This window comes from Geotrypetes seraphini, chromosome 2 (assembly GCF_902459505.1).
Source record: "Geotrypetes seraphini chromosome 2, aGeoSer1.1, whole genome shotgun sequence".
In the NCBI taxonomy this organism is placed as follows: Eukaryota; Metazoa; Chordata; class Amphibia; order Gymnophiona; family Dermophiidae; genus Geotrypetes; species Geotrypetes seraphini.
In genome coordinates, this window is record NC_047085.1 from 493811731 (window position 1) to 493838601 (window position 26871).

At 39.6% G+C, this 26871-nt stretch overlaps 1 protein-coding gene across 1 annotated transcript in view; it reads left to right on the plus strand.

The window, feature by feature from the left end:
* Positions 1 to 26871, plus strand: part of PTPN23 (protein tyrosine phosphatase non-receptor type 23) — a 190485-nt gene that overhangs the window by 36332 nt on the left and 127282 nt on the right. The window contains exons 5-6 of the mRNA XM_033931921.1: positions 8084 to 8133; positions 15737 to 15868. Coding sequence (XP_033787812.1) covers positions 8084 to 8133; positions 15737 to 15868 — 182 coding nt within the window. The remainder of the gene's footprint in view (positions 1 to 8083; positions 8134 to 15736; positions 15869 to 26871) is intronic.

The following is a 26871-nucleotide window of genomic DNA, read 5'->3' on the forward strand; positions in this document are numbered from 1 at the left end:
AGTCTCTTTCAAGGTTACTTCCCTCTAGTACTAATCCCCCCATTTGGTAGCTGAACATCGGGTTCTTTTTCCCTATATGCATGACTTTGCATTTCCCTACATTGAAATTCATCTGCCATTTATTCGCCCACTCCTCCAGTCTGTTCAGGTCCCTTTGTAGGTCCTCGCATTCTTCCACAGTTCTAACCCTGCTACAGAGTTTAGCGTCAATCCGTTCTGAGCTACTGGGAGGACAAGATAAAAATCTAAATAAATAAATCTCCCCAGACATTTTTGCTCATGTAACCCTCCCCCAGCCTTCATCTAGTTTCTTTTCCCTTACCTGGCTTCAGCTGCAGAACCAAACAGTGGGATTCCTGCTTCCCCCACCACGACCTGCCTCTCTGCAAGCTCGAGCCACACGTTGCCAGAAGTTCGGGTTGGTCTTGAGGGATTTGAAACCACAAGATCAACCTGAACTTCAACACTGCATAGCTCATGCTAACAGCCAAGTTGCGGCGGGGAAGTAGGAATCTCGCCGTAAATACCACAAGAATCGCTAAACTTCTGAGGGCAAGAAATAAGCGCTTGGTGGGCCGGGTTCTGGCTTATGAACCATAGATTGGTGGACAAGCCTGGTCATGAGCAAGACACTAGGGCTGGTGTCATGTGAACTTTTAATGCTTTTCAGTGGGATCACATTGCCCTAGTCTTTCTCTAGTACACTCTTCCCCCTCCGTATTCGCGGTGGTTAGGGACAGAGCCAGCCCGCGAATATTAAAAAAAACGTGAATGAGAACAAGGAGTCAGATTTCATCAAACAACAATAAACTTTTATTGATTATGACAGGGGTCGCCATTCAAAATATCACAAGTAACTGGAAAAACTGCAGTAGATTAAATTATACCTTCTGGTGGAATTCGTTGTGTCACATTTATAAAATAGAAAGCATAATTGCTACTCAAAAAGGGTATTATAATAAATTTAAAAAGATCTGGGGGCCATTGACAACTTATTGTAATGAATAGACACCATTTTCCAGTGAAAGTATATTTGCAAATGGGGGGAGGAGGGTGATTTATAGTTTACTGTGGGTTTAATCAAAAGAAAAAGAATATTTATATTGTATATTTTGGATTAAATTACATTACATTACATTACATTAGGGATTTCTATTTCGCCATTACCTTGCAGTTTAAGGCGGATTACAAAAGAATTATCCAAGATGTATTACAACAAACTTTAAAAAAAAAAAAAAAATTGGTCATTTTCAAAAAGAGTGAGAAATGGGTAAGGTTATTTGTTTGGGGTAGTTGGCTTTAGTGAGAGGTGGAGTTTGAGACTTGCGGTATAATTTCTTTTTTCAGAGTTTTCTTGAAGAGTATGGTCTTTATTTCTTTTCTAAAAGTCTTGTAGTCGAGGGATGCCGTCAGTAGATTGGCGATTTGGTTGTCTAGTTTGGCTGCTTGAGTGGCCAGGAGGCCATCATATAGTTAAAGGAAAGGGGGGGTGGGAAGGGAATAAATTTATATATTTGATGTTATATTAGAAAGAAATTCAAGTGATGTATTTAATATCAAATGTTTTATTATTTGTACACTTGATGTAAGATTAAAAATGAATAAAGAATTAAAAAAAAACAAAAAACGGGAATAATATTCGGGCCCATTCTGCTCCTAACCACCGCTTCCCCCCAGCTATTTTAAGCCCTGTGAGCCCCCACTTAAGCCTTACCTGGTGATCTAGCAGGTTTTGGGGCAGGAGCAATCTTCCCACGCTCCTGCCCCATGCAGATCGCTCACAGGAAATGGCTGCCTTGAGCTCCCGTTGTCTCTCGAGACTAAAAAATTTTTAAATATTTTTTGAGGGGACTTGTGGGGGGAGGGGTGAAGAGTGGGCAGCTGCATTATTTAGTGCTAACTAGTTAGCAGAAGAATAGCATGTGAGCCCTTAGATCCATATTCTATAAATGGTGCCTTTTTAAAATTTTTTATTGATTTTATAAAAATATCTTACAGAAAGTGTAACAAATTATCTATAATAATAATATGCTAAGTGCACAAGCGCACTCTAATCCCGTGTTCCCTGAGTCCTATCTGTCGGGATGTGGCCGGCAGAGTGCGCATGCGTGCTTAATACGTCACCAGGACTCCAGCCGGGACCGCAGCCAGCCGCCGATCACCTCCACAAGCCCGCTCCGCTCCTCTGGTCTCCCCGGGCCTTTTGTCCCCATCTACCCACATGCAATCGGAGGCAGGGACACCCTTCGCCCCCGCAGACCTCCCCCTCCCTTTCATCTTACCTGCTGTGCCCCGGCCGTGGCTGAAGTTCACCGTTAGCCAGGCGATCGCAGCCCCAGCGCAGCGCTTCTGCGGCCCCGATGGCGACCGGCCGCTCATTGGCAGCCCCGAAATTTGCCAGAGTCACATTTTCAGCCCTCCTGCCTCTGCCCAGAATAGCCCAGAGGTGCAGCCAGCGGGAGCGGCGCTGCGATTGGTCCCCGCCGCCTCTGGCTGCCAAACCCCTCCTCCGGGCGGGTGGAGCAAAGAAGGATGCAGAGCGCGAGCGGCCTCTCTCTCCATCGGTGCGCGAGCTGCCGTTGAACGCAGCATGGGGACCCGGGCTCTTGAAGCCCTTTCAAATCAGGCCCACAAGCTGGAAGAGGTTTCCTGTGTCGGGCCGGCTCTAAAAATAGTTCAACCTGTCTTGCCTTCAACAGCCGTCTCCCCTCTCCTGCATAACGGTAGCGTCTGCCCCCTTAACCGTTCCCCGACCCCGGCGCTCTTGGTTCTCCCCTTCTTCCAGGGCGTTTCGGGCCCCCCCCCTCTGTCACTGCCATTGTTTCTGCACTTTCAGGGCCATTCGCTGAACGGACACATCAGAGGGGGTGGGGTAGGCAGGGTACTGGAAGTCCGTCAGCGTTTGAGGGGCCCGCCTTTATTTTTTCTTTTTCAGGTGAGCAGCAGCAGACTTGGGAGATGTGGAAAAAGGGGTTGACTTAGGGTTTCCACATTTGTGAAGACAAAAAAAAGGGATATGACCGTGCCACCAGCCTCCTACAAACTGAGCCATATGCAGGGAGAAGGACTACTGCTAGACAGGGGGAGCAGAGAAGGGGTGCTGCTGGACAGGGGAGAGACAGAAAGAAAGGGGGCACGGAGAGAGAAAGAAAGACAGACATATAGAAAGAAATGCCTAAGTCTACACATCTATTCTAGCACTCGTTAATGTAACGGGCTAAAAAACTATTCCATCAATAACATTCTTAAAAAGCACTTATGTACTACCGTATATATGAAATACAAAATGAACAATCCCCTCCCCTCAAATCCTCTCTGGATTTGTATGTAGAATGTGAAATCTTTAATATGGCAGGTTCACGGTTCTATTAAAGCTGTTTAACCAAAAGAATCTAATGGACCCCAGATTTATAAGAATTTTTATGATTCATTTATGTTTTCCGCTAGCATTTTCTCATATCTGTAATACATACATAGTCTCCCACCAAAATGAGTTTTTTCATTACACATCTGGGATGGGATGGGGGGTAGGGTAGGGAAAGGTAATGAAAATATAGATATTAATTCTTCATATTAAAGATGTTTAATATTGTCAATATTAATAATTGATGGAAAGGGGTTGGGTATATCTATGATTCTATAATATTATTGTTTGAGATAGTGTATTCTTTGTTATATTTTGTTTTTTTCAATCTAAATGTATTACACTATTGTAACTAAATAAAATAATAAAAATGTTAAAAAAAAAAATACACAAAACGGCATATTTAACCTATCCCATTGTTTCCAATTCCTTGTAATCATTTGCAAAGCCACACCTGTCATCATGAGAAGTTTATCTTTAAAGAACTCCTTAGCGGTCCTTAAATTAAGTATTGATGGGCTCCTAACATAAGTGCAAAGCCATGGAAAATGATTTAAAAATCGTTCAAAAACATAACTGTGGGCGCCTGGATTGCGGGGGGGGGGGGGGGTGTGTCTTAGAACGCCTAAGATCAAATTAGGCACGGCTAATACCAGAAACAACCTAAGGCACCTCCGTAGACACGATTCATGTCAAAACGTAGGCCTAGAAAACCTTGGCCTACATTTACAGTGCCTATATTTGAGGTAACCGTGATTCTACAAATGGCGCCGTAGCGTGATTGACACACGATCAGTGGCTGTATTTTAGGCACCCACCAACACCGGTGTGCCGTTTGTAGAATCTGGCCCTTACTGCCTGCAAAATGGTTACGTGCACCTGCGCGAATTTGTTTTTAATGGCAGCAGGCTCATGACAACACTAACACATGGCCGTTAATACAAAAAAAAATAGCAAAAGGCCATTTTTATGGCTGTAGTACAAAGCACTTGGAAGAAAAGCCTGCTGAAGGGTGAACTAAGGCCCTTTTTTATCCCAGCTTAGTCAACTTGGTTTCCTTCCCCCTACATAAGCTTCAAACTCTTCATAACTTAATTGCCTCTGTCAACTCTCAGTACTCTAGTACCGGCCCGTCTCATTTCCCGTTTAGATTACTGTAATTCTGTTTACACTGGCATTAACAAAGCTCAAATATGCCATCTTCAGACCCGCCTACTCTACCGAATAAAAAGGTCTGATACATGCTGTTCACCTCTTTTGTACGCCCTACCTTGCTTACCAGTTCGTTTCTGTATTGAATTTAAGGGCTCCTTTTACTAAGCCGCGTTAGGGCTTTAACGCGCGGAATAGCGCGCTAGACCTTAACGCCACCATTGAGCTTAGTAAAAGGAGCCCTAAGATTCTGTCTCACATTCAAGATGTTATCACTTGGGTGCTCCTGCATATTTAGCAAATTTGATTATTCTATACGCTCTTAATCATAATTTATGCTCTCTTGATTCTCACTTCTTGGTTTTGCCATTGCCCAGTGGGGCCAAATATAAATCTACAAGAAGTCCTGTATTTGTTTTGAGGGGGGGGGGCTCAAAGTTATGAAACAGTCTACTGGCCTATATTAGGTCAGAGAGATTGTTCCCGAAATTCAAGACTCACCTGGCTTCCTGTATTTCTCCCTCCTGAGCAGTAGGGTTCTTGCTGGCCGCCTGATTGACAGAAGTGTTTCTCTTTCCTTTTCCCTTCCTCTGGTTACCCTGCTGATTATTCTTTAAAACCAATTGGAGGAAATTTTTTTTCACTCGGAGAATAGTTAAGCCAGAGGATGTGGTAAGAGCGGATAGCGTAGTTGATTTTAAGAAAGGCTTGGACAAGTTCCTGGAGGAAAAGTCCATAGTCTGTTATTGAGAAAGGCATGGGGGAAGCCACTGCTTGCCCTGAATCGGTAGCATGGAATGTTGCTACTCCTTGGATTTTGGCCAGGTACTAGGGACCTGGATTGGCCACCGTGAGAACGGGCTACTGGGCTTGATGGACCATTGGTTTGACCCAGTAAGGCTATTCTTATGTTCTTATGTCCTATTTTTATTGGAGCTCTCTTCCTATAATTAAAATTTAGCATGTAAACCATTTTCACTTGCTTGTCAGAACTTGCGATATAGCAAGTGATCTAATAAACAGTAAAAGGTCCCCTTTGTTTCTCTTTGGTGCCGTTTAGTGTCTCAGTCAGACTGGGAGTAGCAAGCAACGGTCCTGGTTCTTAAATGGGTAATAATCTAACACTCAATATTCTGAGGCTTGTCCCCGTCTATAAATAGAGAAAAAAAGAGAAAATAAATTATCTCCAGTGTCATTTTGGTGGTTCTATATATTGTATCTAACTATTTGAACCAGGCACTATTCCTCAACTTAGGAAATCTCTGCCATTGTTAAAGTAAGGGACTGTTTCCATAACATTAGTATTTTTGAAGTACATTTTCATTGCTCTGTACCTGCTCTTGTGACCTGCATCCTTAGCCTTGTATATATATTCCCCCTGATTTTCTAGCCCTTACGTTATCAGGAGAGTTTTCTCCTGACTTAGAGATCTCACCCCTGAGCAGATGGCATAGCCTGTCTTTGGTGTCTGATATGTAGTGACCGGTCCTGCCTTTGTGTTGCCATCTCACACTTCACCATTCCAGTGCATTTCTCCGTTTTCAGCATGTTTTGTCTCGCTGATAGTCACAAACATCTGTAAGCTCACAAAATGTCATCAGTAGGAAAGGGTCTGAAGATTGAAGGCAGCCATTGCCAGGGTTTTGTATGCTGCCAGTAATAATAATAATAAAATAATACATTTATTTTTATTCCCTGCCATGCCAGTATTTTCTGCATTATATTGTAAATGCTTTCTGTCTTTATCTGTTTTTAAGTCCATTATTCTAATTTGTATTTTATCTGTATTCCATGTATTAGCTCACCTTTGTTGTGAACCGCCTAGAACTTTTTCGGTATGGCGGTATATAAGAATAAAATTATTATTATTATTAAATTTACTAGTATTTTAGCCCATTACATTAACGGGTGCTAGAAGTCTGGCCTGCCCCCTTAGTCCCTTGCCTCCCCCCCCCCTCCTTCCCTTCCCATGGTCCCGACAAACCTGCCGACTCTAGCAGCGTCTGCAGCACTCTACACACATTGCTTCGTGGCCTTCTACTGTCCTGATTTACTCTGGCACGTCCCTGATGACATCATCAGAGATGCGGCAGAGCAAATCAGGGCAGTAGAAGACCACGAAGCAGCGTGTGTAGAGTGCTGCAGACAGGTTTGGAGTCTGGACCGCGGGAAGGGAAGGAGGTGGGCAGTCAGACGTTGGGAAGGGATGGGAGACCGCAAAAAATTTACTGTTTTTTTGCCACGAGAGAGCAGGGAGTCCAGCACTGGTGGCTAGTCCTGCCGCGAGTGTAGTTAGGTGCTGGAAGGCTGGGGACTCGCGCATGCGCACTCTTGCCGCCACAGACATACACCTCACGGATCAGGGAAAACGGAGCACGCAGGTAGGAGTGCGCATGCGTGGCTAGGGTTTTATTATATAGGATTTTTATATACCGCCCTACCCGAGAGTTCTAGGCGGTTCACAACAATTAAGCACGATACAGGCAATGCAAGTCACTTAAGATTCAGCAAGTTAAAATGCGTACAGTAGGAAGAAATACATATAATGTAAAAGAATGCGAACAATTTTAAAAATAATAAAAGATTAACACTATAAAAAAAAGTTTGACCCTAGCCTATTAAATGAGTTTTTATCTGTTTTCTAAACTCGAGATATGAAAGGGCTTCTAACACAAATTTGGCGAACCATGTGTTCAATTTAGCCGCCTGAAAATAAAAGGTGTTTTTTTCAAAAAACCTTTTATACTGGCATAATTTTATTGAGGGATACGCAAACAAATGTGTTCTTCGAGTAAAGTGAGGATTAAGGTAACTCGGTAACATACCAAATACTGTTTTGTAGCAAAAACATGAAAACTTAAACAAAACGCTAGATTCCAATGGCAGCCAGTGGAGCTTTTGATGTTCCCATTTCTTTAGGCCAAAAATAAGACGAACGGCTGTATTCTGGACCACCCTCAATTTTCTGATAGTTTTCTTGTAGGCGCCTAAATATATAATATAGTGCTCTAACGCTGTGATATGAAACCAAGAAGGCTCCAAGTTTACTGACTTTGCACTTCCATTAAGGATGGCTTGCTGTTTATTCCTGTTGGATTTGTAGTTAGGGTTCAAAACTGGGTTTCCCAACACTTAAAATGCTTTATACTATTACCAGTCTAATTAATGTCTTCAAACACACATTAATAATGTACTAGTATTTTATATAAACGAATAAGGCCTCAGGCACACCTCCTCCACCCTCGATAATAGTTTATATCCGGTGGGAATATTGGTGTATTTTTGTCCTCATTGGCCTACATAGGACAACAATACCCCAATATTCCCACCGGATGTAAACTATTATCGAGGGTGGAGGAGGTATGCCTGAGGCCTTATTCGTTTATATAAAATACTAGTATATTATTAATGTGTGTTTGAAGGCGCTAATTACACTGATAATAGTGTAAAGCATTCTAAGTGTTGGGGAACGTAGTTGATATTCCAAGTTTACTTAAGCATTATTACAGGATGTGAAAGGAAAAGTTGATTCCTGGGAGATCTGATTCTTTGTTCTCTTTTCACCAGGTGCATTGCACTCTATGCTGGGCGCTATGGACAAGAGAGTCTCTGAGGAGGTAAATTTAGCAAATCCAGCTGTCTCTTGCACCAGTGGTGGCATGGTGATGGACTCCCTTTCCCCACTTACAAGTGTAAATGTTGCTTCTCTATCATACTCAGCTTTGTACGTATTATCCAAAGAGCAGAAGAACTGAACCAGGAATCAAACCCCAGCACATTCTTGGCCAGTCACTATTTGATTTGATTCTCGGCAAAGGGCTTTGTTTTGTTTAGTGTGGGGTTTTTGTTTTGCTTTAAAATCTTAATACTGTAAGGAACTCCTGGAGAAAAAAAGGAATTTAAGTAAATTGTATGTAAGAAATTTCTATACTTTTTGCCACATACACTCAGAAATGTGTGATTCAGCCAGAAGCCGGAGCTCCTATAGCCAAACCCACCGCCCCATCACTGTGTATGGAAGTATTGAAAAAAGTGTTGTTATAATAAAAATTGTCTTTCAATGGCAAAAGAGAATTCTTCCACTTATCTCTTAAAGGTGTTCAACAGACCATGTTTTGCAATTCTGTTTCAAGGAACCCAAAAAAAGGTCTTGGCGGTTCAAGTGCCAAAAGATTAGTGATAGTGCGTTTGTAACAATGATCGCATATTCATGTATGCTTGATTAGAAAAGACTTCTCTGCTTCTATTTTCATGTCTAACAAAAATTGGTCCACAGTCAACATGAATTCAAAACAGGAAAAAAGATTGAAAAGGACAGATAGCTAATAAATAGATGATCTAGAAAAATTGTTATATATGTGACTATAAACCCCAATCCTTAAACAAGAAAATACTGTCAAATTTGTTGTGGATTTGTATATATTATTATTTTTTAACTGTAGTTTTTATATTTTATATTTATATGTATATTATTTATTTTTTATTATTTATTTTTTATTAAGTTTTTTATTTGTTTAATGGACATCAGTATGAGCCCTGTGAAAGGTGCCCGGTATAAGGCTCAGGCAGTAACTTTGCGATGACTAGCATCATCCAGATAATATCTGGATAAAGATTGCTGCCTCATACATCATGTTTGTCCATGGCCAAAGAACAAATCCACAAAAATAGAAAAGTAAATCACCAAACTGTCCCTTACAATCTTAAATCCCCGAGATATGGCATATAACCTCCTAAGGGTGAGTTAAATAAGGTATCTGTGGCAAAAAAATACTATTGCTAGAATAAAATGTTATTGAGTATAAATAACTTGAAAAAGTGCTAATGAAGGAATTAAAATGTTCAAAACTTGAGCAATGAAAAAAAGTGAAACGCCCAAAAAGAAAACAGAAATGAAAAAATGGAAAAAGTGACAAAAGGTCCAAATATTCGAAATCACATGCTTAAAAGAAGGGACTAAAGATTCATACAATAAGATAAAAAATGACTTGCAGTCAATCCATTAGATCTGAATGAAAAGCGCTGAACAAATCCAAATCAATATCTTTCAAAGTCCAACAGTTCGTATGAAAAATTCAAAAAGAACATAAATTCTGAAGGTCATCACTTAATTGCACATATGTCCCAAATTTGAAAAAATGATGAATACTTAGCTTCCATTCACTCGATATAGAAAAGCGAGTATTTCTGAAGTCAATCATATATAACAATTTTTCTAGATCATCTATTTATTAGCTATCTGTCCTTTTCAATCTTTTTTCCTGTTTTGAATTCATGTTGACTGTGGACCAATTTTTGTTAGATATTGAGTACGGACAGTATTGGTCACAGAGTCCTTAAGGGTTTCTAGAAGCTTAGCATCTATTTTCATGTAACATGAATCACACATTTCTGAGTGTATGTGACAAAAAGTATAGAAATTTCTTACATATAATTTACTTAAATTCCTTTTTTTTTCTCCAGGAGTTCCTTACAGTATTGATATTTTACTTCATTTTTGACCTCCTAGACCAGTGTTTTTCAACCTTTTTTGGGCAAAGGCACACTTGTTTCATGAAAAAAATCACGAGGCACACCACCATTAGAAAATGTTAAAAAATTTAACTCTGTGCCTATATTGACTATATATAAAGTAATTCTCTTGAATAGGAATCAAATAAACACAAAGAAAGTATTTTATAATTACTTTATTATGAAATAAAAATTATAAAAATTATAAAATACTTTATTCAGTGCGAAACCTGGGCCTGTTTGGCTGAACACAAAGCTGATATTCTGGCTGGAATGGAAGAAAGACACACACGTAGCTCTTCGTCAACAGCTCTCAGTCTCTCTCTGTATTTGGTTTTTATAGCATACAAAAATAGACAAATATACCCTCCATCCTTTTTATTAAACCACAATAGCAGTTTTTAGCGCAGGGAGCTGCGCTGAATGCCCAGCACTGCTCTTGACGCTCATAGGCTCCCTGCGCTAAAAACCACTATTGCGGTTTAGTAAAAGGTGACCATATTGTAAAATATAGACAGCAGATATAAATTCAGAACTGTGCATAGTAAGTGAAGGGAAGTTTTCATCTCTGGGAATTTACCCAGTTAACTATTAAGTTATTTGGGCAAATTCCTTTGAAAACTGTGGTAATACTGCCTCCACTTTGCTAAATTTAAAATAAAATCATTTTTCCTACCTTGTCTGGTGATTTCTGGTTGCACTTTCTTCTTCTGACTGTGCATCCAATCTTTCTTCCCTTCTATCAGCCTGTATGCTTTCTCTCCTCCACACCTCATTCCCTCCCCCAACTTTTTCTTCCTCTCTCCCTGACCTTTCTTTCTTTTTTTCTGTTTCTCTTCTTTCCTTCTGTTTCCCTGCCTGCCCCCTTTCTTTCTTTCTCCCTGCCGTTCCCCAAGCCACTGCCACTGCCGCTGCCATCGGGGAACAGGACCCACCAATGGATAACAGGCCCCAAAGCCGACGCCGACGCATGCTCTCCCTGACGTCAATTCTGCAATCGGAGAGGAAGTTCCGCCCAGCCAGGCTGGTGATTTCTGGTTGCACTTTCTTCTTCTGACTGTGCATCCAATCTTTCTTCCCTTCTATCAGCCTGTATGCTTTCTCTCCTCCACACCTCATTCCCTCCCCCAACTTTTTCTTCCTCTCTCCCTGACCTTTCTTTCTTTTTTTCTGTTTCTCTTCTTTCCTTCTGTTTCCCTGCCTGCCCCCTTTCTTTCTTTCTCCCAGCCTCCTGTCCAGCAGTAACTCTCTTCCCTTCCTCCCCTCCCAGCAGCATCTCTCCGTCTCCCTCTCCAGTAGCAGCTGTCCCTTTTTTTTCCTTGCCCAGCAGCTTCCCAGATTCCTTTCCCTCCTCCCCTCCCAGATGCATCTCTCCTTCTCCTTCTCCCTCTCCAGTAGCAGCTGTCCCTTTTTTCCCCTGCCCAGCAGCTTCCCAGACTGATAGTGGTTTTCTCCCCTCCCAGCAGCTCTTCTTACTTCCCAGCGCAGCGATTCACGAAGGCAGCCTCGGGTCCTTTGTTGTGTCGCGCCGCCTCTGAGGAAAGAGGAAGTTGCATCATCAGAGGCAGCCGCGACTCAGCAAAAGCCCCGAGGCTGCCTTCGTGAATCGCTGCGCTGGGAAGTAAAGGAGAGCTGCAGAGAGGGGAGAAAGCCACTGTCTGAGGCTCCCCAAGATCTCTCCGGCCCAGCGCACGCTTCCGATGCTGATCTTGCCGGTCCTGCGCGGACCGGCAGGAAGTTCAAATGAGTCAATCTTGCCGGTCCTGCGCGGACCGGCAAAAATTTCCTGCGGACCGGCGGTTGAAGAACTGTGGATTAGATCGCCAAGACAAAGTGAGTCCTGGGTGATCGACTCACTTTGCCTTGGCGAGCTACTGGCGCCCCTGCCTCGGGCCCCCTGTAAGCTCCGGGCCCGGCAGCCCTGCGGCACACCAGGCAACATCTCGCGGCACACTAGTGTGCCGCGGAACAGCGGTTGAAAAACACTGTCCTAGACCTTACGAGATCTAATAAACCAATTTCTCTACTACCTCTATATATTGTGACTAAGTCTTGCTTTAAAATCTTGGCATGTTTTTGGATTTGTCTGTTAAATTGTTCCCCTGAGGGTAAAACCATAGTGACATGTAGCGAATAATATTTATCAAAATAAGTGGTTTGGGCTGGTTTTAGAAGCCTTGAAGAGTCCAGTGTAAGCAACTTTTATTCTCTGAATATCCTGTTTTAAGGTGTGTCGCATGTCCCTACAATAAATACCAAATGTGCCCCTGATGCAGGCAGCCTGCTGCTGAAACATGGGCTTTTACTAATATGCCTCCATGCTAGGTTGGTATCAAGACACTTTTCTTGCTGGTGGATAATTTTATAACAGGTCACCTGGTATGTGAGGTCAAGCAGGTGCTTGCTTTGAGCCTGTTTTATAAAGACAGATAGGGATTTACATGCTTTCATAAATAACTTGGGGGTAAACAGCCGGTAAGTGTTAAAGTCTGTGTCTGTATATTGCCATTTGGTTGAGGACAGGCTAGGGAGGGCTTCGATGGTTTAGATAGGCTGGAGTGAGCTTTGACGGAGACTTCAGTAGATGAAACCTAAGCCCAGGACCAGGCAGAGCATTGGATTCTGGCCCAGAAAGAGAGCTAAGAAGAAGGAAAATTTAAACTAAATTAGTAATTTAAAGAGAGGGTAAGGTTGGGCAGACTGGATGGACCATGTGGGTCTTTATCTGCCGTCATTTACAATGTTACTACGTAAGGCCCAGTTAAAAGCCCACCTCTTTGAGAGTGCTTTCGACTCCTAACTCCTTTCACCTTGAGTTCTGCATCCCCAACCCCATATGTCATGTCTGTCTGTCCTTGTTAGATTGTAAGCTGTGTGGCGCAGTGGTTAAAGCTACAGTCTCAAAACGCTGGGGTTGTGGGTTCAAACCCACGCTGCTCCTTGTGACTCTAGGCAAGTCACTTAATCCCCCCATTGCCCAAGCTAGATTGTGAGCACACCAGGGTAGGCCGGCAAAAATGCCGGAGTACCTGAATAAATTCATGTAAACCGTTCCGAGCTCTTCTGGGAGAGCGGTATAGAAAATTGAATGAATGAATGAATAAAATAAATAAATGTCAAAATATAGAGCGCTGTGTATGCCTTTCAGCATATATAAGTGATAAATAGTAGTAGTAATAGTAATTTTTTTTTTTTTTTTTTTTTCCGTTTAAGTTTTTTATTGATTTTTTTTCATTTAACAACAAGTGTCATAAATTTTCATACAATTATCTTAATAATACACTTGATATTTCTATAATGTATTTTATACATAACATTTCTTATCTTATATTTCTTATGATTTTATATATCATATAACTGTAATTATTTTTCTTATAAAATTATACAACATATATATTGTAATGATTTTATCAATTATTTTTTAAATTATTAACCTTTTTCCCCTCCCTTTATTACATTGTTTTCATGTAAGAATATCATCTATTAATAATATTTTATTTATAATTTATAATAAAGAGTATAAATCCCCCTCCCATATCCCCTCCCTCCCTTTCTTCTTTAACTATTTTCTTATTATGGGAAAATGAAATTCAATTATTACAATATTTTGTTAATGTAATAGTAATTTAACTCGATAGTGATCATGGATAGATTGAAGCTGTGGACATTTATGTCTGCTCAGCAGCAGATTGAAATGTTAATGGGTAAAGCATAAGAACATAAGAATTGCCACCGCTGGGTCAGACCAGTGGTCCGCTCACGCGGCAGCCCTCTGGTCAAAGACCAGCGCCCTAACCGAGACCAGCCCTACCGGCATTCGTTCTGGTTCAGCAGGAACTTGTCTAACTTTGTCTTGAATCCCTGGAGGGTGTTTTCCCCTATGACAGACTCCGAAAGAGCGTTCCAGCTTTCTACCACTCTCTGGGGTAAAGAAGAGCTTCCTTACGTTCGTACAGAATCTATCCCCTTTCAGTTTTAGAGAATGCCTTCTCGTTCTCCCTACCTTACATTATCAATCATGAATCTGGCTGCTTTCTGTTCAAACTCCATCCCAGAGCATGCCTGCAGAAATTTTCCATAAAGATAAGTGCTTTTTGACCCCTGCACACGTTGACGTTCATAACACCTGGGGTAGTTTTTACGGTTTAATAAAATGACCCCAGGGGACTGCATCCATTTTGATGATGCTGTCCACAGAGACCTGGGTCCCCTCAATTGCTCTCGCTGGGCAAAATCTTAGTATAGGCAGCCTGCTCTTCTTTAAACCTGTCCAATACAGATTGCTCTATGCCTTGTTCTTGTGGATCCCATCCAGGGTTTAGTTTTGCCTAAGGGCTGGCCCCCACTTCACATCCTCTTCCTACCTTACCATGTCTTTCATTTCAGCACCTCTCCCAACCCTGCTTTTTAGGTTTTCATCTTTTAGATCAAAATGCCTCTCCTTCCTTGCCCCCATTTTCTTTATAAACAAGAAAGCATGTATTGGGGAGCAGGAGGAGCAGCAGCCTTGGATGCTGGGAAGGTTCACTCTTTCACTGCTTCCCAGTGCCTCTGATGTACTGCCATTCTGACTGCTGGGTTCGTCTGTGCCACTTGGCTGTCGAATTAGGCTGTTCAGTTATGGTGGCCCAGCATTTTCTTTATTCTCCCAGCTCAGAACGGTTTACACTAATTAATTCAGGTATTCAAGTATTTTCCCCTGACTGTCCCGATGGGCTTACAATCTAGTATTCCTGGGGCATTGGGGGACCAAGTGACCTGTCCTAGCTCACAAGGAGCAGCGTGTGTCAGAACCCACAACCTCAGGGTGCTGAGGCTGCAGGTCCAACCCCTGTGCCACGTTCCTCAGTCTTTCTTCATTTTCCAGCTGTCTTTTTTCCTGGTAAATCTTACTAGGTCACTCTGTCTTCCTAAGAATTTGAGGCGATGTGCATAGAGTGGTGTAGTAAGGGGGAGCGGACCGCCCCTTGTGCTGTCTCAGTGGGGGTGCTGGCACCTCTTCACCCCCCTTTTGCCATGCTCGTGGTCTCCCTTCTACACCCCCGCCCCTTACCTCATTAAAATCTTCGCCAGTGCAAGTAACTAGCATGCCGCTCGTGCAGGCCTGGCTTCCTCTGAAATCACTTCCGGGTCATGGGGCCAGGAAGTGATGTCAGAGGGAAGGTCAACACCAATGCGAGCAGGAGGCCAGAGAGCCTGCTCTCGCTGGTGAAGATTTAAAGAGGGAAGGGAGGGTGTAGAGGGGGTGGGGGGTTGGCGTGGAAGGAGAAGAGAGCACGGGAGTCACCACCACCCCAGGCGCCTCTTACCTTCGCTATGCCACTACATGCATAATAACATTCAATATAGAACTAATTAAATAACAAATACATACATACTAGTATATGGACAGACACGCATAATTGAGAACCCTAAATATAAAGCACAGCATCTTAGGATAGAAAAATTTGAATCTATTTATTGAGAATAATGTAGTGAACAGAATATGTGCTATTTTTTTGCAGGACGCTATCAAAATGATAATTGATATGGAGTTTTTTGTGTGAAAGGGTTGCTCCCATGCATGTAACTCTGCAGCCCTCCACTTAGTTGTATGCCCCCTGATGGTTTGTGATGGAATGGAATCTGAAAATAAATTTTAGTACTGTATATGTAATTCATTTCATGTCTCCGTTTTATTCCCATCACGTTCTCTTCCTGTGTACTCAGGGAATGAAAGTTTCCTGCACACACTTCCAGTGTGCGGCTGGAGCATTCACCTTCCTGCAGGATAACTTTCCTCACTCCTACAGCGTGGACATGAGTAACCAGATCCTCAACCTGAATATTAACCTCATGCTGGTAAGATGGACCAGATTTGGTCCTTCCTGTGACACCACCATTGCTTGCTTTGTTCTAGGTGCCGTTATGGTTTTGTTTTGGAAGGGGTTCAATTTCTAAACACAGTTATATTAAATACAAAGTTGGATTTAAAAATACCAAACAATCAACTGTTTTAGAAATTTGGGGTGCAGAGGCCATTCCAGCTGAAAACATATTCTGCAATAAGCTTCTGGAGTGTTGGTTAAAAATATAATATGCCTGGTCTCGACCAGGTTGTTTTGGACTGGTTTTCTAAATTTTTATCGTCTCATTTTTATTCAGTTTACATTAAAAGCGACATCTCAAAATCTTGGCAACCCTCTTATGGGGTTCCTCAAGGCTCTCCGCTGTCCCCAATTTTGTTTAATCTCTATATGACTACATTGAAACTTTACAACTTGACAGCTTGGGAAACGTTCACTTACACAGACGATATCTTTATCCTTTTTTTTTTTTTTTTCTTTTTTTTTTAAATTTCTTTATTCATTTTTTCATATTACAACAAGTGTATCAGAAAAATACAAATTTCCTTGAGATCTGGAGTTTCTTTTTTTTTTTTTCCATATTATTTTTTATTTTCAAATTTTACATAAAGTGTACAAAATATTAAAATACAATTGATAAATACACAATATCACTTTTATATCTAATACATTATATTCTAAATGTATTTTATCCCCCCTCCCTCCCCCCACCCTTCTATTACTTTTCAATCATATATTACATATTGTATATCATATTATAGTCTGTTATGTAAATTTATTTTTACTACCCTCCCTCTATGTGTGTCACAAAAAAAAGATATTTAAAAGAAGAAAAGAAGAAGAAAAATTCCACTATTTATTCATTGCAATATTTTGTCAATGGCCCCCATATTTTTATGAATTTAGTATATGTCCCTCTTTGTGTTGCTATTGTTCTTTCCATTTTAAATATATGGCATATTGTATTCCACCAAAATGTATAATTTAGGTTATTATAATTCTTCCAATTATTGGTTATGTGTTGAATGGCAACCCCTGTCATAATTAATAAAAGCTTGTTATTTTCTGGTGAAATTTGATTTTTTTTCCTCATCATCATTCCAAATAATACTGTATCATATGATATTGCTATATGATTTTCCATCAATTTATTAATTTGTGGCCAAATTGAATTCCAAAAACTTTTAATGTAGGGACAATGATATAGTAAGTGATCTAATGTCCCTGGTTCCAGATTACAGTGCCAGCATTTATTGGACTTAGAACTATCTAATTTTTGCAAACGTGTAGGGGTCCAAAAAGCTCTATGTAATAAAAAGAACCAAGTTTGTCTCATAGATGCTGACACTGTACATCTCATTCTCCAAGACCAAATTAGTGGCCATTGAGATGCATTAATTTGATGCTTAATCTCAATGCTCCAAATATCTCTTAGACCATTTTTTGGTTTTTTATTCAAATATCCAGATATTAATTTATACCACAATGCGGCTTGATGTCCTAGGAAGTCTGCTTGAAAACATAAGAACTTTAAACTATATTGATTATTCAATGTTTTCCATTCAGGGAACCCAACCTGAATAGCCTGCTTCAATTGCAACCATTTAAAACTTTGTGTATTCTTAAGACCAAATCTATGTTGCAATTGTGAAAAATCCAGCAGTTTACCTTCTGAAATAACGTCATCTAAAGATCTAATGCCTGCAATAATCCAGTTCTTCCAAAGGATTTGAGCTCCGCCAATTTTGATCTTGGAGTTTACCCATAAAGATTGATTAGTTGATTTGTTTATTGGGATAGGTGTTAGTTTACTTATAAATCTCAACGTTTTCCAAGTATCCATTAAAATTTTATTTTCTCTGTATCTTCTAGGCATGTTAATACTTGGAAGGTGAACTAAATTTAGGGGAAACATAAGGCGCCATTCCAAATATAACCAATCTGGTGCATTATCTATAAGTTCTGGGAGGATCCAATACATACCCTGACGTAGAATATAGGCTTGATGGTACCTATAAAAATTTGGAAAATTTACCCCTCCCTCCTTAATTGATTTTTGCAAAGTTACTAAAGCTATTCTAGGTGTTCTACCAAGCCAAAGAAATTTCGTTAAAATGCTATTAAGCTTTTTATAAAAGGACCCCTGAAAATAAATAGGTATCATACTCATTTGGTAACAAACTACAGGCAAGATCATCATTTTAATAGTTTGAACTCTCCCCCACCAAGAAATATGTAAGGGGTTCCATTGCTCACACAACTCCGTAACTTTTTTTAATACAAATTTTTCATTTTCTTTTACTGTATCTTCAATTGTATTTTTAACTTGAATGCCAAGATATTTAAATCCTTCTTCCTTCCATATGAACGGAAAATTTTTAAATAGTCCTTTTGCACAATGAACATTTAAGGGTATAATTTCAGATTTATTCCAATTAATTTTATAACCTGAAAATTTACCAAACTTATCAATTAATTCTAATAAGGAAGATAAGGTAGATTCTGGATTTTTCAAATAAAGCAAAATATCATCAGCATAAGCCGAAATTTTATATTCCATATCTGAATATGGAATACCCTGTATCTCCCCCGTTTGCTGTATTGCTAACAATAAGGGTTCTAATATAACATCAAATAACAAAGGAGATAAAGGACAACCCTGTCTAACTCCCCTCCGCAATTGAAATCCATCAGATATCTTATTATTAATATTTAATCTTGCAATCGGGAAGCTATACAAAGTTTTTACCATTTGTATAAATCCAGAACCTATACCAAACCATTCTAAAGCTTGATATATAAAATTCCATTCTACCCTATCAAACGCTTTTTCTGCATCCAAGGAAACTGTAAAAGTTGGTTCATCTATTTTTTTTGATAAATTTAACATATGAAACAATAATCTAGAGTTATTTGAGGAGTGTCTTTTAGCAACGAAACCCGTCTGATGCATATCTATAATATGTGGGAGAGCTTTGGCTAATCTCAAAGGCAAAATTTTCGCCAAAATTTTATTATCCACATTTATTAATGATATAGGCCTGTAGTTCGAAACCAAAGTAGGATCTTTATTTGGCTTAGGCAGAACTATTATTATTGATTCAGCCATAGTACCTTTAATATCACCTTTTATGAGTTGTGTTTGATATAAATTTAGTAAATGTGGGGAAAGGATATTTTGAAATGTTTTATAAAATTCTACTGTATAACCATCACCACCTGGAGCGGATCCAACTCTAAGAGATCTCAATGCTGTTTCTAATTCTTTTAATGATATAGGTTCATCTAAACTTCGTTTTATATGATCAGGAACCTTAGGTCCATTAATTAAATCTAAAAAATTTTTACCATCTTTTTGTTTCTCCAAATAAGGCTCGGAAGAATACAGATCTTTATAAAATTTTAGAAATTGTTTTAAAATTATATCTGTTTGATTTGTTATTGTACCATTATCATCTTTTATCCCATTAACATTAGTTTTCCTTTTTTTTTGCTTTAAGATAATTTGCCAATAATCTCCCCGCCTTATTAGAATTTCCATAATACACTGCTTGTTTGGAAAACAAATCTCTTCTTATCATTTTTGAAGATAATTCATTATATTTACCTTTTGCTTTCAAAAGAGCTTGCAATATCTCATTTAACCATTTATTTATCAATTTAGCTTCTAATATTTTGATTTCTATTTCTAATTCTATATATTGAATTTTGTTCTGTTTCCTAATAAAAGCTGAATATGATATAATATTTCCCCTCATGGTTGCTTTAAATGCATCCCATACATTCTCAATAGATGTATCCTGCACTAAGTTCATTTGAAAGAAATCGTTAATTTGTGTTTTAAAATTTTCCAAAAATTTATCATCCACAAGCAGTGCATTATCAAATCTCCAAAGAGGTCTACCCTTTTCTAATTTATCCAGTTGTAATTCTATCCATATTCCCGCATGATCCGAAATAATAATAGGATCTATGGAAGCTTTAATCACCTGTTGCACTTCATTTGTTGAAACAAAAATATAATCTATTCTTGAAAATGATTTATGAACCTGTGAACAAAATGAAAACTCCTGATCATTAAAACGAAGAATACGCCATATATCCTTTAAATCACATGATTGAGCCAGATTATCTAATCCTAATGATTTTATACTTTTACTTGGTTTTTTATCCAATAATGGATCCATTACAGCATTAAAATCTCCAGCCACCACTAAATTAGAAGCAGCCAGTGGTAATATCATATTCTGTAATTTTTTAAAAAATTCTGATTGATTCGAATTAGGGGCATATATATTAAACAACGTCAGGGCATTATTTCCCATACCTATATCAACATGTATCCATCTTCCATGTGGGTCTGAATTTATTACCTTAATATTGGCCATACATTTTTTATTTATAAGAATTGCTACCCCTGCTTTTTTACCCTCTGCTGGAGCAAAAAAACATTCTTTTACCCACCCACCCGTTAGTTTCTGTGATTCTTTTGTATTAAGATGGGTCTCCTGCAGACAGTAAATATCCGCATTTTGCTTTTTTAAAAATGTTAATACCTTTTTTCTTTTAATTACATGATTCAGGCCATTGACATTAATAGAATATATCTTAAAAGACATTATATATTTTAAAACTTATCAATATAATCTTTCTCCCTTCTTCTTTTATATTTAAAATCCAAAAATTATTTTTTATGACACACATATTTACCCTTGAAGTATCCAATCCCTTATTTACTTTCTCTTTAATCTTTCTAATAAATACCATCTTTTTCCCTCCCTTTCCCACCCAATATAATGACTGCTTAAGAACACACATTGGAACTGTAACCCGAACATTCCCCTCCCCCCTAGGCAACCAATATTCAATCAGTATCCCCTTCAAACTATCTATATTAACCTTTAATATTTTTAGTATTTTTTTTTTTTTTTTTACTTCTAACATTTCATTAATGAATCTTTATCCATTCATCAATTTTTAATTTATATTTCCATAGTATTGTAGTTTAACATCATAAAATTTTATCTTAAACATGTATTTAATATGGTATTATTATTTTTCTTATCCTATATCTTATACTTTCTCTCTTTATATTTTAATTGTCTTTTCTTTAGTTCATGTTTTTCTTTCTTCGGTATTTCAATATCTCATATTTTTATAGTTTTTCACAATATCATCAAAACCAATCTTGATATTTAATTTTAAAATGACATAGGTTCTGATTTTGAAAGAAAGGCTTTAAGTTTTTCTGGATCTTCAAAATACAAAGATTTATCTCCAGATGATACTCTCATTTTTGCCGGATAATATAATCCGTATTTAAAACCTTTTTCTTTTAGTTGAGGTCTCATGTCTAATAGTCTCTTTCTTTTATTTGCTGTGTTTTTAGCAAAGTCCGGCAAAAACCATATTCTGGATCCTTTGTAATTTAGATTTTTGTCTTTCTTGGCAGCATTTAATATTTCTAATGCTTGTTGGTACCTAAGCATTTTGAATATTATTGGTCTTGGCCTGCCTTGATTTTCTACGTTTTTTGCTGGGATCCTATGAGCCCTTTCTATTTCCAGTGGTTGTTTTAAATCCAGTTGTAATATTTTTGGAATTAAGTTTTCTAGAAAATGTATAGCATTTTTTCCTTCTAAATTTTCTTGTATTCCAAAAAGTTTAATATTTTTCCTTCTTCCTCGATTCTCATAGTCTTCCAGTTGATCTTTCAATTTATTCAATTCCAGACTGTCATTTTTGCATCTGTTTGCTTCACCTTCTATGACCTCCATTTTAGATTCTAATACAGTTGTTCTTTTATTATTAACTTCCATTTGTCTGTGGATGTTCAATATTTCTTCCTTCATTTCAGACATATTGGTTACAGTTTCCTTAAGCATTTGTTTAATTTGTCTTAGTTCTTCCATAACTTCTGCTTTACTCAATATGTCAGGTTCTTCAGCAGGAAGTGGGATCTTGCTTGGTGTAATTTGATCCTGCTTTTGTCTTTTTGCTGACATACCAGCCTCATTTTTATTTTGTCTGGTACTTGCCATATTTCTGAATCTATTTTTATATTTTTACAGATTTTATCTTCTCCACAATCTTTATGCTCAGTAATTTTTCTGTCCACCACAATATACAATAGCCCGCCTTCAATGCTATACTGTTGAGGGAATAGCAAACTTTTTTTTCCCTTCCTTCAGGGTTCCTGTCTAATTTTGTTGGAGGGTAGTTTCAATTAGCACAATTTTCACCAGTTTTTCTCTTCCGATGTCACACAGTATAAAATCGGCTCTTTACCCTCAGGGTTTCTCTTCAAAACCGTCAGGGGAGGGCTACTTCAATCTGCCTCAACTTCAGACTGACAGGCACCAGCCCTTCATTAAAATTAATTTAAATTGAGGAAGCCTTTATCTTTTCTTTTCTGTTGTTGGCTAGTTCAATGTCAGTTCACCGTGGTCTTCAAGCCTCTTTTTGATTTTTATTCATTCAGCTCGTCAGGAATCTCAGCCCTCAACTCCGCATCTCTTCAGTACTGAGATAAACGGCGCTCTTAAAAATTTTTTTTTTTGGCTCTTCTTCTCTCAGTATCTTACTTTAGGTTTGGCAAGGCATAGTATTAGGCTGGTTTCATTCACGCTGTGAGTTTCTTGCTCATTTATGTCTCGTTGCTTCAGCGTAAGAAAAACTGTCAAAAAAAAAAAAAAAAAAAAAAACGGCAAAAGAGAAACAGACCTTTTATGTTGGCTTTCCTCCTTCAGGTTATTTAATTTCAGATCTTAATATCGCTTCGTTCCAGCTTATTTCTCCCCAGTTGTTTTTGATATCTTTCAGCACAACCGGCTTTTTTTTTTCTTCTTTATCTTCAAGGCTTTGTTTTAGCACCGGAGGGGAGGGCTACATCAAACTGTCATATTTTTATCTTTGACAGGCATTAGCCCTCAACCGAAATCTGTCTTTAGCTAATACAATGCTCAATAGTGTTTCTTTACAGTTTTTTACTTTCAGTGTCACTTTTATGATAGAAATAGAAACCGGCGAAAGAGTAACTGTTTTCCTTTAACTCTCCGCTCCCAGGGCTCCGTCTCAGCACCGTCATGAGAGGGCTACTTCCAACCGCCACAGCTCCAGAATTGACCGGCACCAGCCTGTAACTAAATTAGTCTTCTTTTTACTTTTTCTTTTTCCGTTGGTCAGTTCAGATATTTAGCAGCCCACCCTAGTACAGATAAAAGCCGGCAAAAAAAGAACAACGGTCTTACTTGTCTCCTTCTCCTCAGGTCTTTCTCAGTGCCGGCGGAGAAAGTATTTTCAAATTTTCTTTGTTGGTAAATATCTATAAGTTTTATCGATCAGTATTAAATTTTCTGTCAAATATCAACTTGAAGGGAAGAATTTTTAATCATTTGTTGCCTAGTTGAGAGGAGCGTCGCGATCACACGTCCATTTGTGTGCGCGATAAGCCACGCCCTCCCGATATCTTTATCCTGATTGAGGTTGACTCTGATCTTTCAAGCCTTGTCCCTAAAATAAATCATTGTATCTCCAAACTCCAAGCTTGGGCAATGTCGGTTCAGATGAAACTAAATGCTGCTTTTATGCCTGGGTACAAAAATGGACTGTCTTCCTCCAACTATGATTTTGGATTCCAGGGTCTTCTTGCAGATTGAATTTTGGGAGTTCTCATAGACTCCTTGCTTACTTTCAAGGATCAAATAAATTCTCTTGTTAAGAAGTGCTTTTTTAGCCTTCGAATGTTTAGGAAGGTCAGAGTCCTTTTCCATCAACATCACTTTTCTGTTCTGATTCAGTCCATCATATTGGCCTGGTTAGATTACTGCGATGCAGTCTGTCTGGGTCTAACCAAGACCTTGCCTGCAAAGACTTCAATTGATACAGAATACTGCTGCAAAATTAATCTTTGGAAAAGTAAATTTGATCATGTATCTCCTCTGCTTCAAACCCTTCACTGGCTTCCTGTCCATCTTAGGATCCATTTCAAATGTGCATGTATCGCTTTCAAAATCCTATATGGTATGTTTGCTCCTTTTGTCCCTCTATCTTGGAATACTTATAGGCGGGGCCTATTCTGGTTGGCCCAGGCACCTCAGGCCCCACCTGTGGGCGGGGTTTGAGCCGCCTGGGCCAATCCGGCCCCAATCCTGGATTGGCTGGCCTGCCGGACGGGCGGGCTTGGCACCCGTCCGTCGGCCAATGATTGCAAGGAACCGGGGGGGGGGTCGTGGGGCTGGCAGGGGGGGGTCACAGGTCGGCGGGGGGGCGGTCGTGGGGGGGTGCGTCAAGGGCAGGAGGGCCTGGGATCCCTCCTGCCCTTATTTTAGTGGGGGGTGGGGGATAGAGGGTGTCCCCAGGTCAGGAGGGCTTGAGCTCCCTCCTGGCCCCATCGGATTCGGCGGGGGGAGGGGAGGGTTTGAGGATCACGGGGCAAGAGGGCTTGGGCTCCCTCTTGCCCCGAACGTAATTGGGGGTGCCGCGGGGCAGCAGGGCTTGGGCTCCCTCCTGCCCCTAACCTAATCGGGGAGTCGGGGTGCTGCGGGGCAGGAGGACTTGGGTTCCCTCCTGCCTGGATCGTTGTAGTGGGGGAGGGTGGATTCTGTAACCAATGTTATTACAGAATCCAGCTTTTAGGCGAAGGACTGGCTCCTCTGTCGCCTAAAAGCCCTTGTTTTGGACGTTTGGAGCTTAGGCTTTTTTTAGGTTGATTATATAGTTTAAGTTTAGAAGTAGTGGTGGTCTGGGCGTTTAAACAGCTGAACGTAGAGGCAGGCCATTATCAAAAAGCACCTCATTTTGGACGTTTTTTTTTTTTTTTTTGATAATGGACATTTTCCCTGCTTCTACTTTCAATATTTAAGGCCTTAGGCCAAAAGGGGACTTAGACTTTTTTTTGATTATGCCCCTCTATATATCTGTTTCTTAATAAATAAATCATGACTCTTGTTTAAGCATTAACAGCGAACAGAGTCGGAAAACACAACTTGCCTGTTATGAAGTTGCCATCACTAAGCTCTCGTTACAAATGCAAAATGGTGTCTGAATTTAAATAAGACGCTCAGACAAGTTGACCAATTAGAGCTTGCTACATAGAAACATAGAAATAGACGGCAGATAAGGGCCACGGCCCATCCTAATGTCCCTCCCCTACCTTTGCCCTGTGAATAGATCCCATGTGCCGATCCCATTTGGCCTTAAAATCAGGCACGCTGCTGGCCTCAATCACCTGCAGTGGAAGACTATTCCAACGATCAACCACCCTTTCAGTGAAAAAGAATTTCCTGGTGTCACCTCGTAGTTTCCCGCCCCTGATTTTCCATGGATGCCCTCTTGTTGTCGTGGGGCCCCTGAAAAAGAAGATATCTTCCTCTGTCTCGATGCGGCCCATAAGATACTTGAAGGTCTCGATCATGTCCCCCCCTCTCCCTGCGCTCCTCGAGCAAGTAAAGCTGCAATTTGTCAAGCCTTTCTTCGTATGGGAGATCCTTGAGTCCCGAGACCATCCGGGTGGCCATTCTCTGCACTGACTTCAGCCTCAGTACATCCTTTCGATAATGCGGCCTCCAGAATTGCACACAGTATTCCAGGTGGGGCCTCACCATGGATCTATACAATGGCATAATGACTTCCGCCTTACGGCTGACAAAACCCCTTCATATGCAACCCATGATTTGTCTTGCCTTGGATGAAGCTTGCTCCACTTGATTGGCAGACTTCATGTCCCCACTGACGATCACCCCCAAGTCTCGTTCTGCTACCGTTTTTGCTAGGATCTCGCCATTAAGGGTATAGGACTTGCATGGATTTTGGCTGCCCAGGTGCATAACTTTGCATTTTTTGGCATTGAAGTTGAGTTGCCAGGTTGCTAAACTACTGACGTCAAAAGTATTATGAACGATCTTACTGCAAGGTGTTATATGTTAAAAAAGCTTGTTGTATTTAAAATATTATTGATTTAAAAATTTATATACCACATACAACTATGCGGTTTACATATCACATACATAATATCTTACGTTCCCTGTGATTTCCACATATAACATAGACATAACTAGACAACACCATTAGCACATCTCCCCCCCCCCCCCCATATAAAATGTCATTATACCAAGTCAAATCAGATTTCAACAATTAAGGAAGTTAAAGCGTTCCGGTTCTTTTCAATTTTTTCATAAAACCAAAAATATTTTGATTTGCTAAATATTTTGGAAACTGTCCACCTTAATATTTTTCCTAACTTTGTTTTTTCTTTTCATCTTTTTTTGTATCTTTTTTTTTTTTTTTTAATCATTTATTAATCAAGTGGAGCTCCTTATTTGGTTGATGACCCGGTATACAAAGCTATGATTTACTTTAGAATGTTATTGCTTTTATTTTCTGTTCATGGATTATTCTACCTGTGCATAACCTACATTTTGGGGAAAAAAAACCCTGTGTAGATGCAGTGTACCTGTTACAAAGAGGTCACAATGTGACTTTGATCACAGAGAGATTTGGTAATTTGCTTCAGGTTACACATCGAGCAGTGGGATGGTGGCCTTCAAGCCTCACAGGTGTAGTGTAATACCAATCTCACACATGAAGAGACTTTGGAGAAAAATGAACAGCAAATAAAACACATCCACATTCATTCTGATAAGTAAATGAAGTGTTAATCTCTGTGGGAGTATGTTAAAGCTCAGATGATTCTCTCATTTTTACAAATTGGGGAAAAAAATACAATTTTTTGAGTTTGTGTACTGGTTGTGGAGGCTTTTCATCTCCCTTTTGACTCATTTCCTACTTCCTCTTCCCGTCTTAGATACAGTTGCTTGAACTGTGTTTTTAACTCCTCTTGTTGAAAAGAACACTTCAGCACACTTTGACTTGAAAGCCAGTCACGTATGACTGCCTTTACCTCTACTAAAAAAAAAAAAATAATTTTTGTTGATAAGGAGAGGTGACAGGTGACAAAAACTCATTCAGACAGATATCTTAAGTTTACATTTTCTGTGC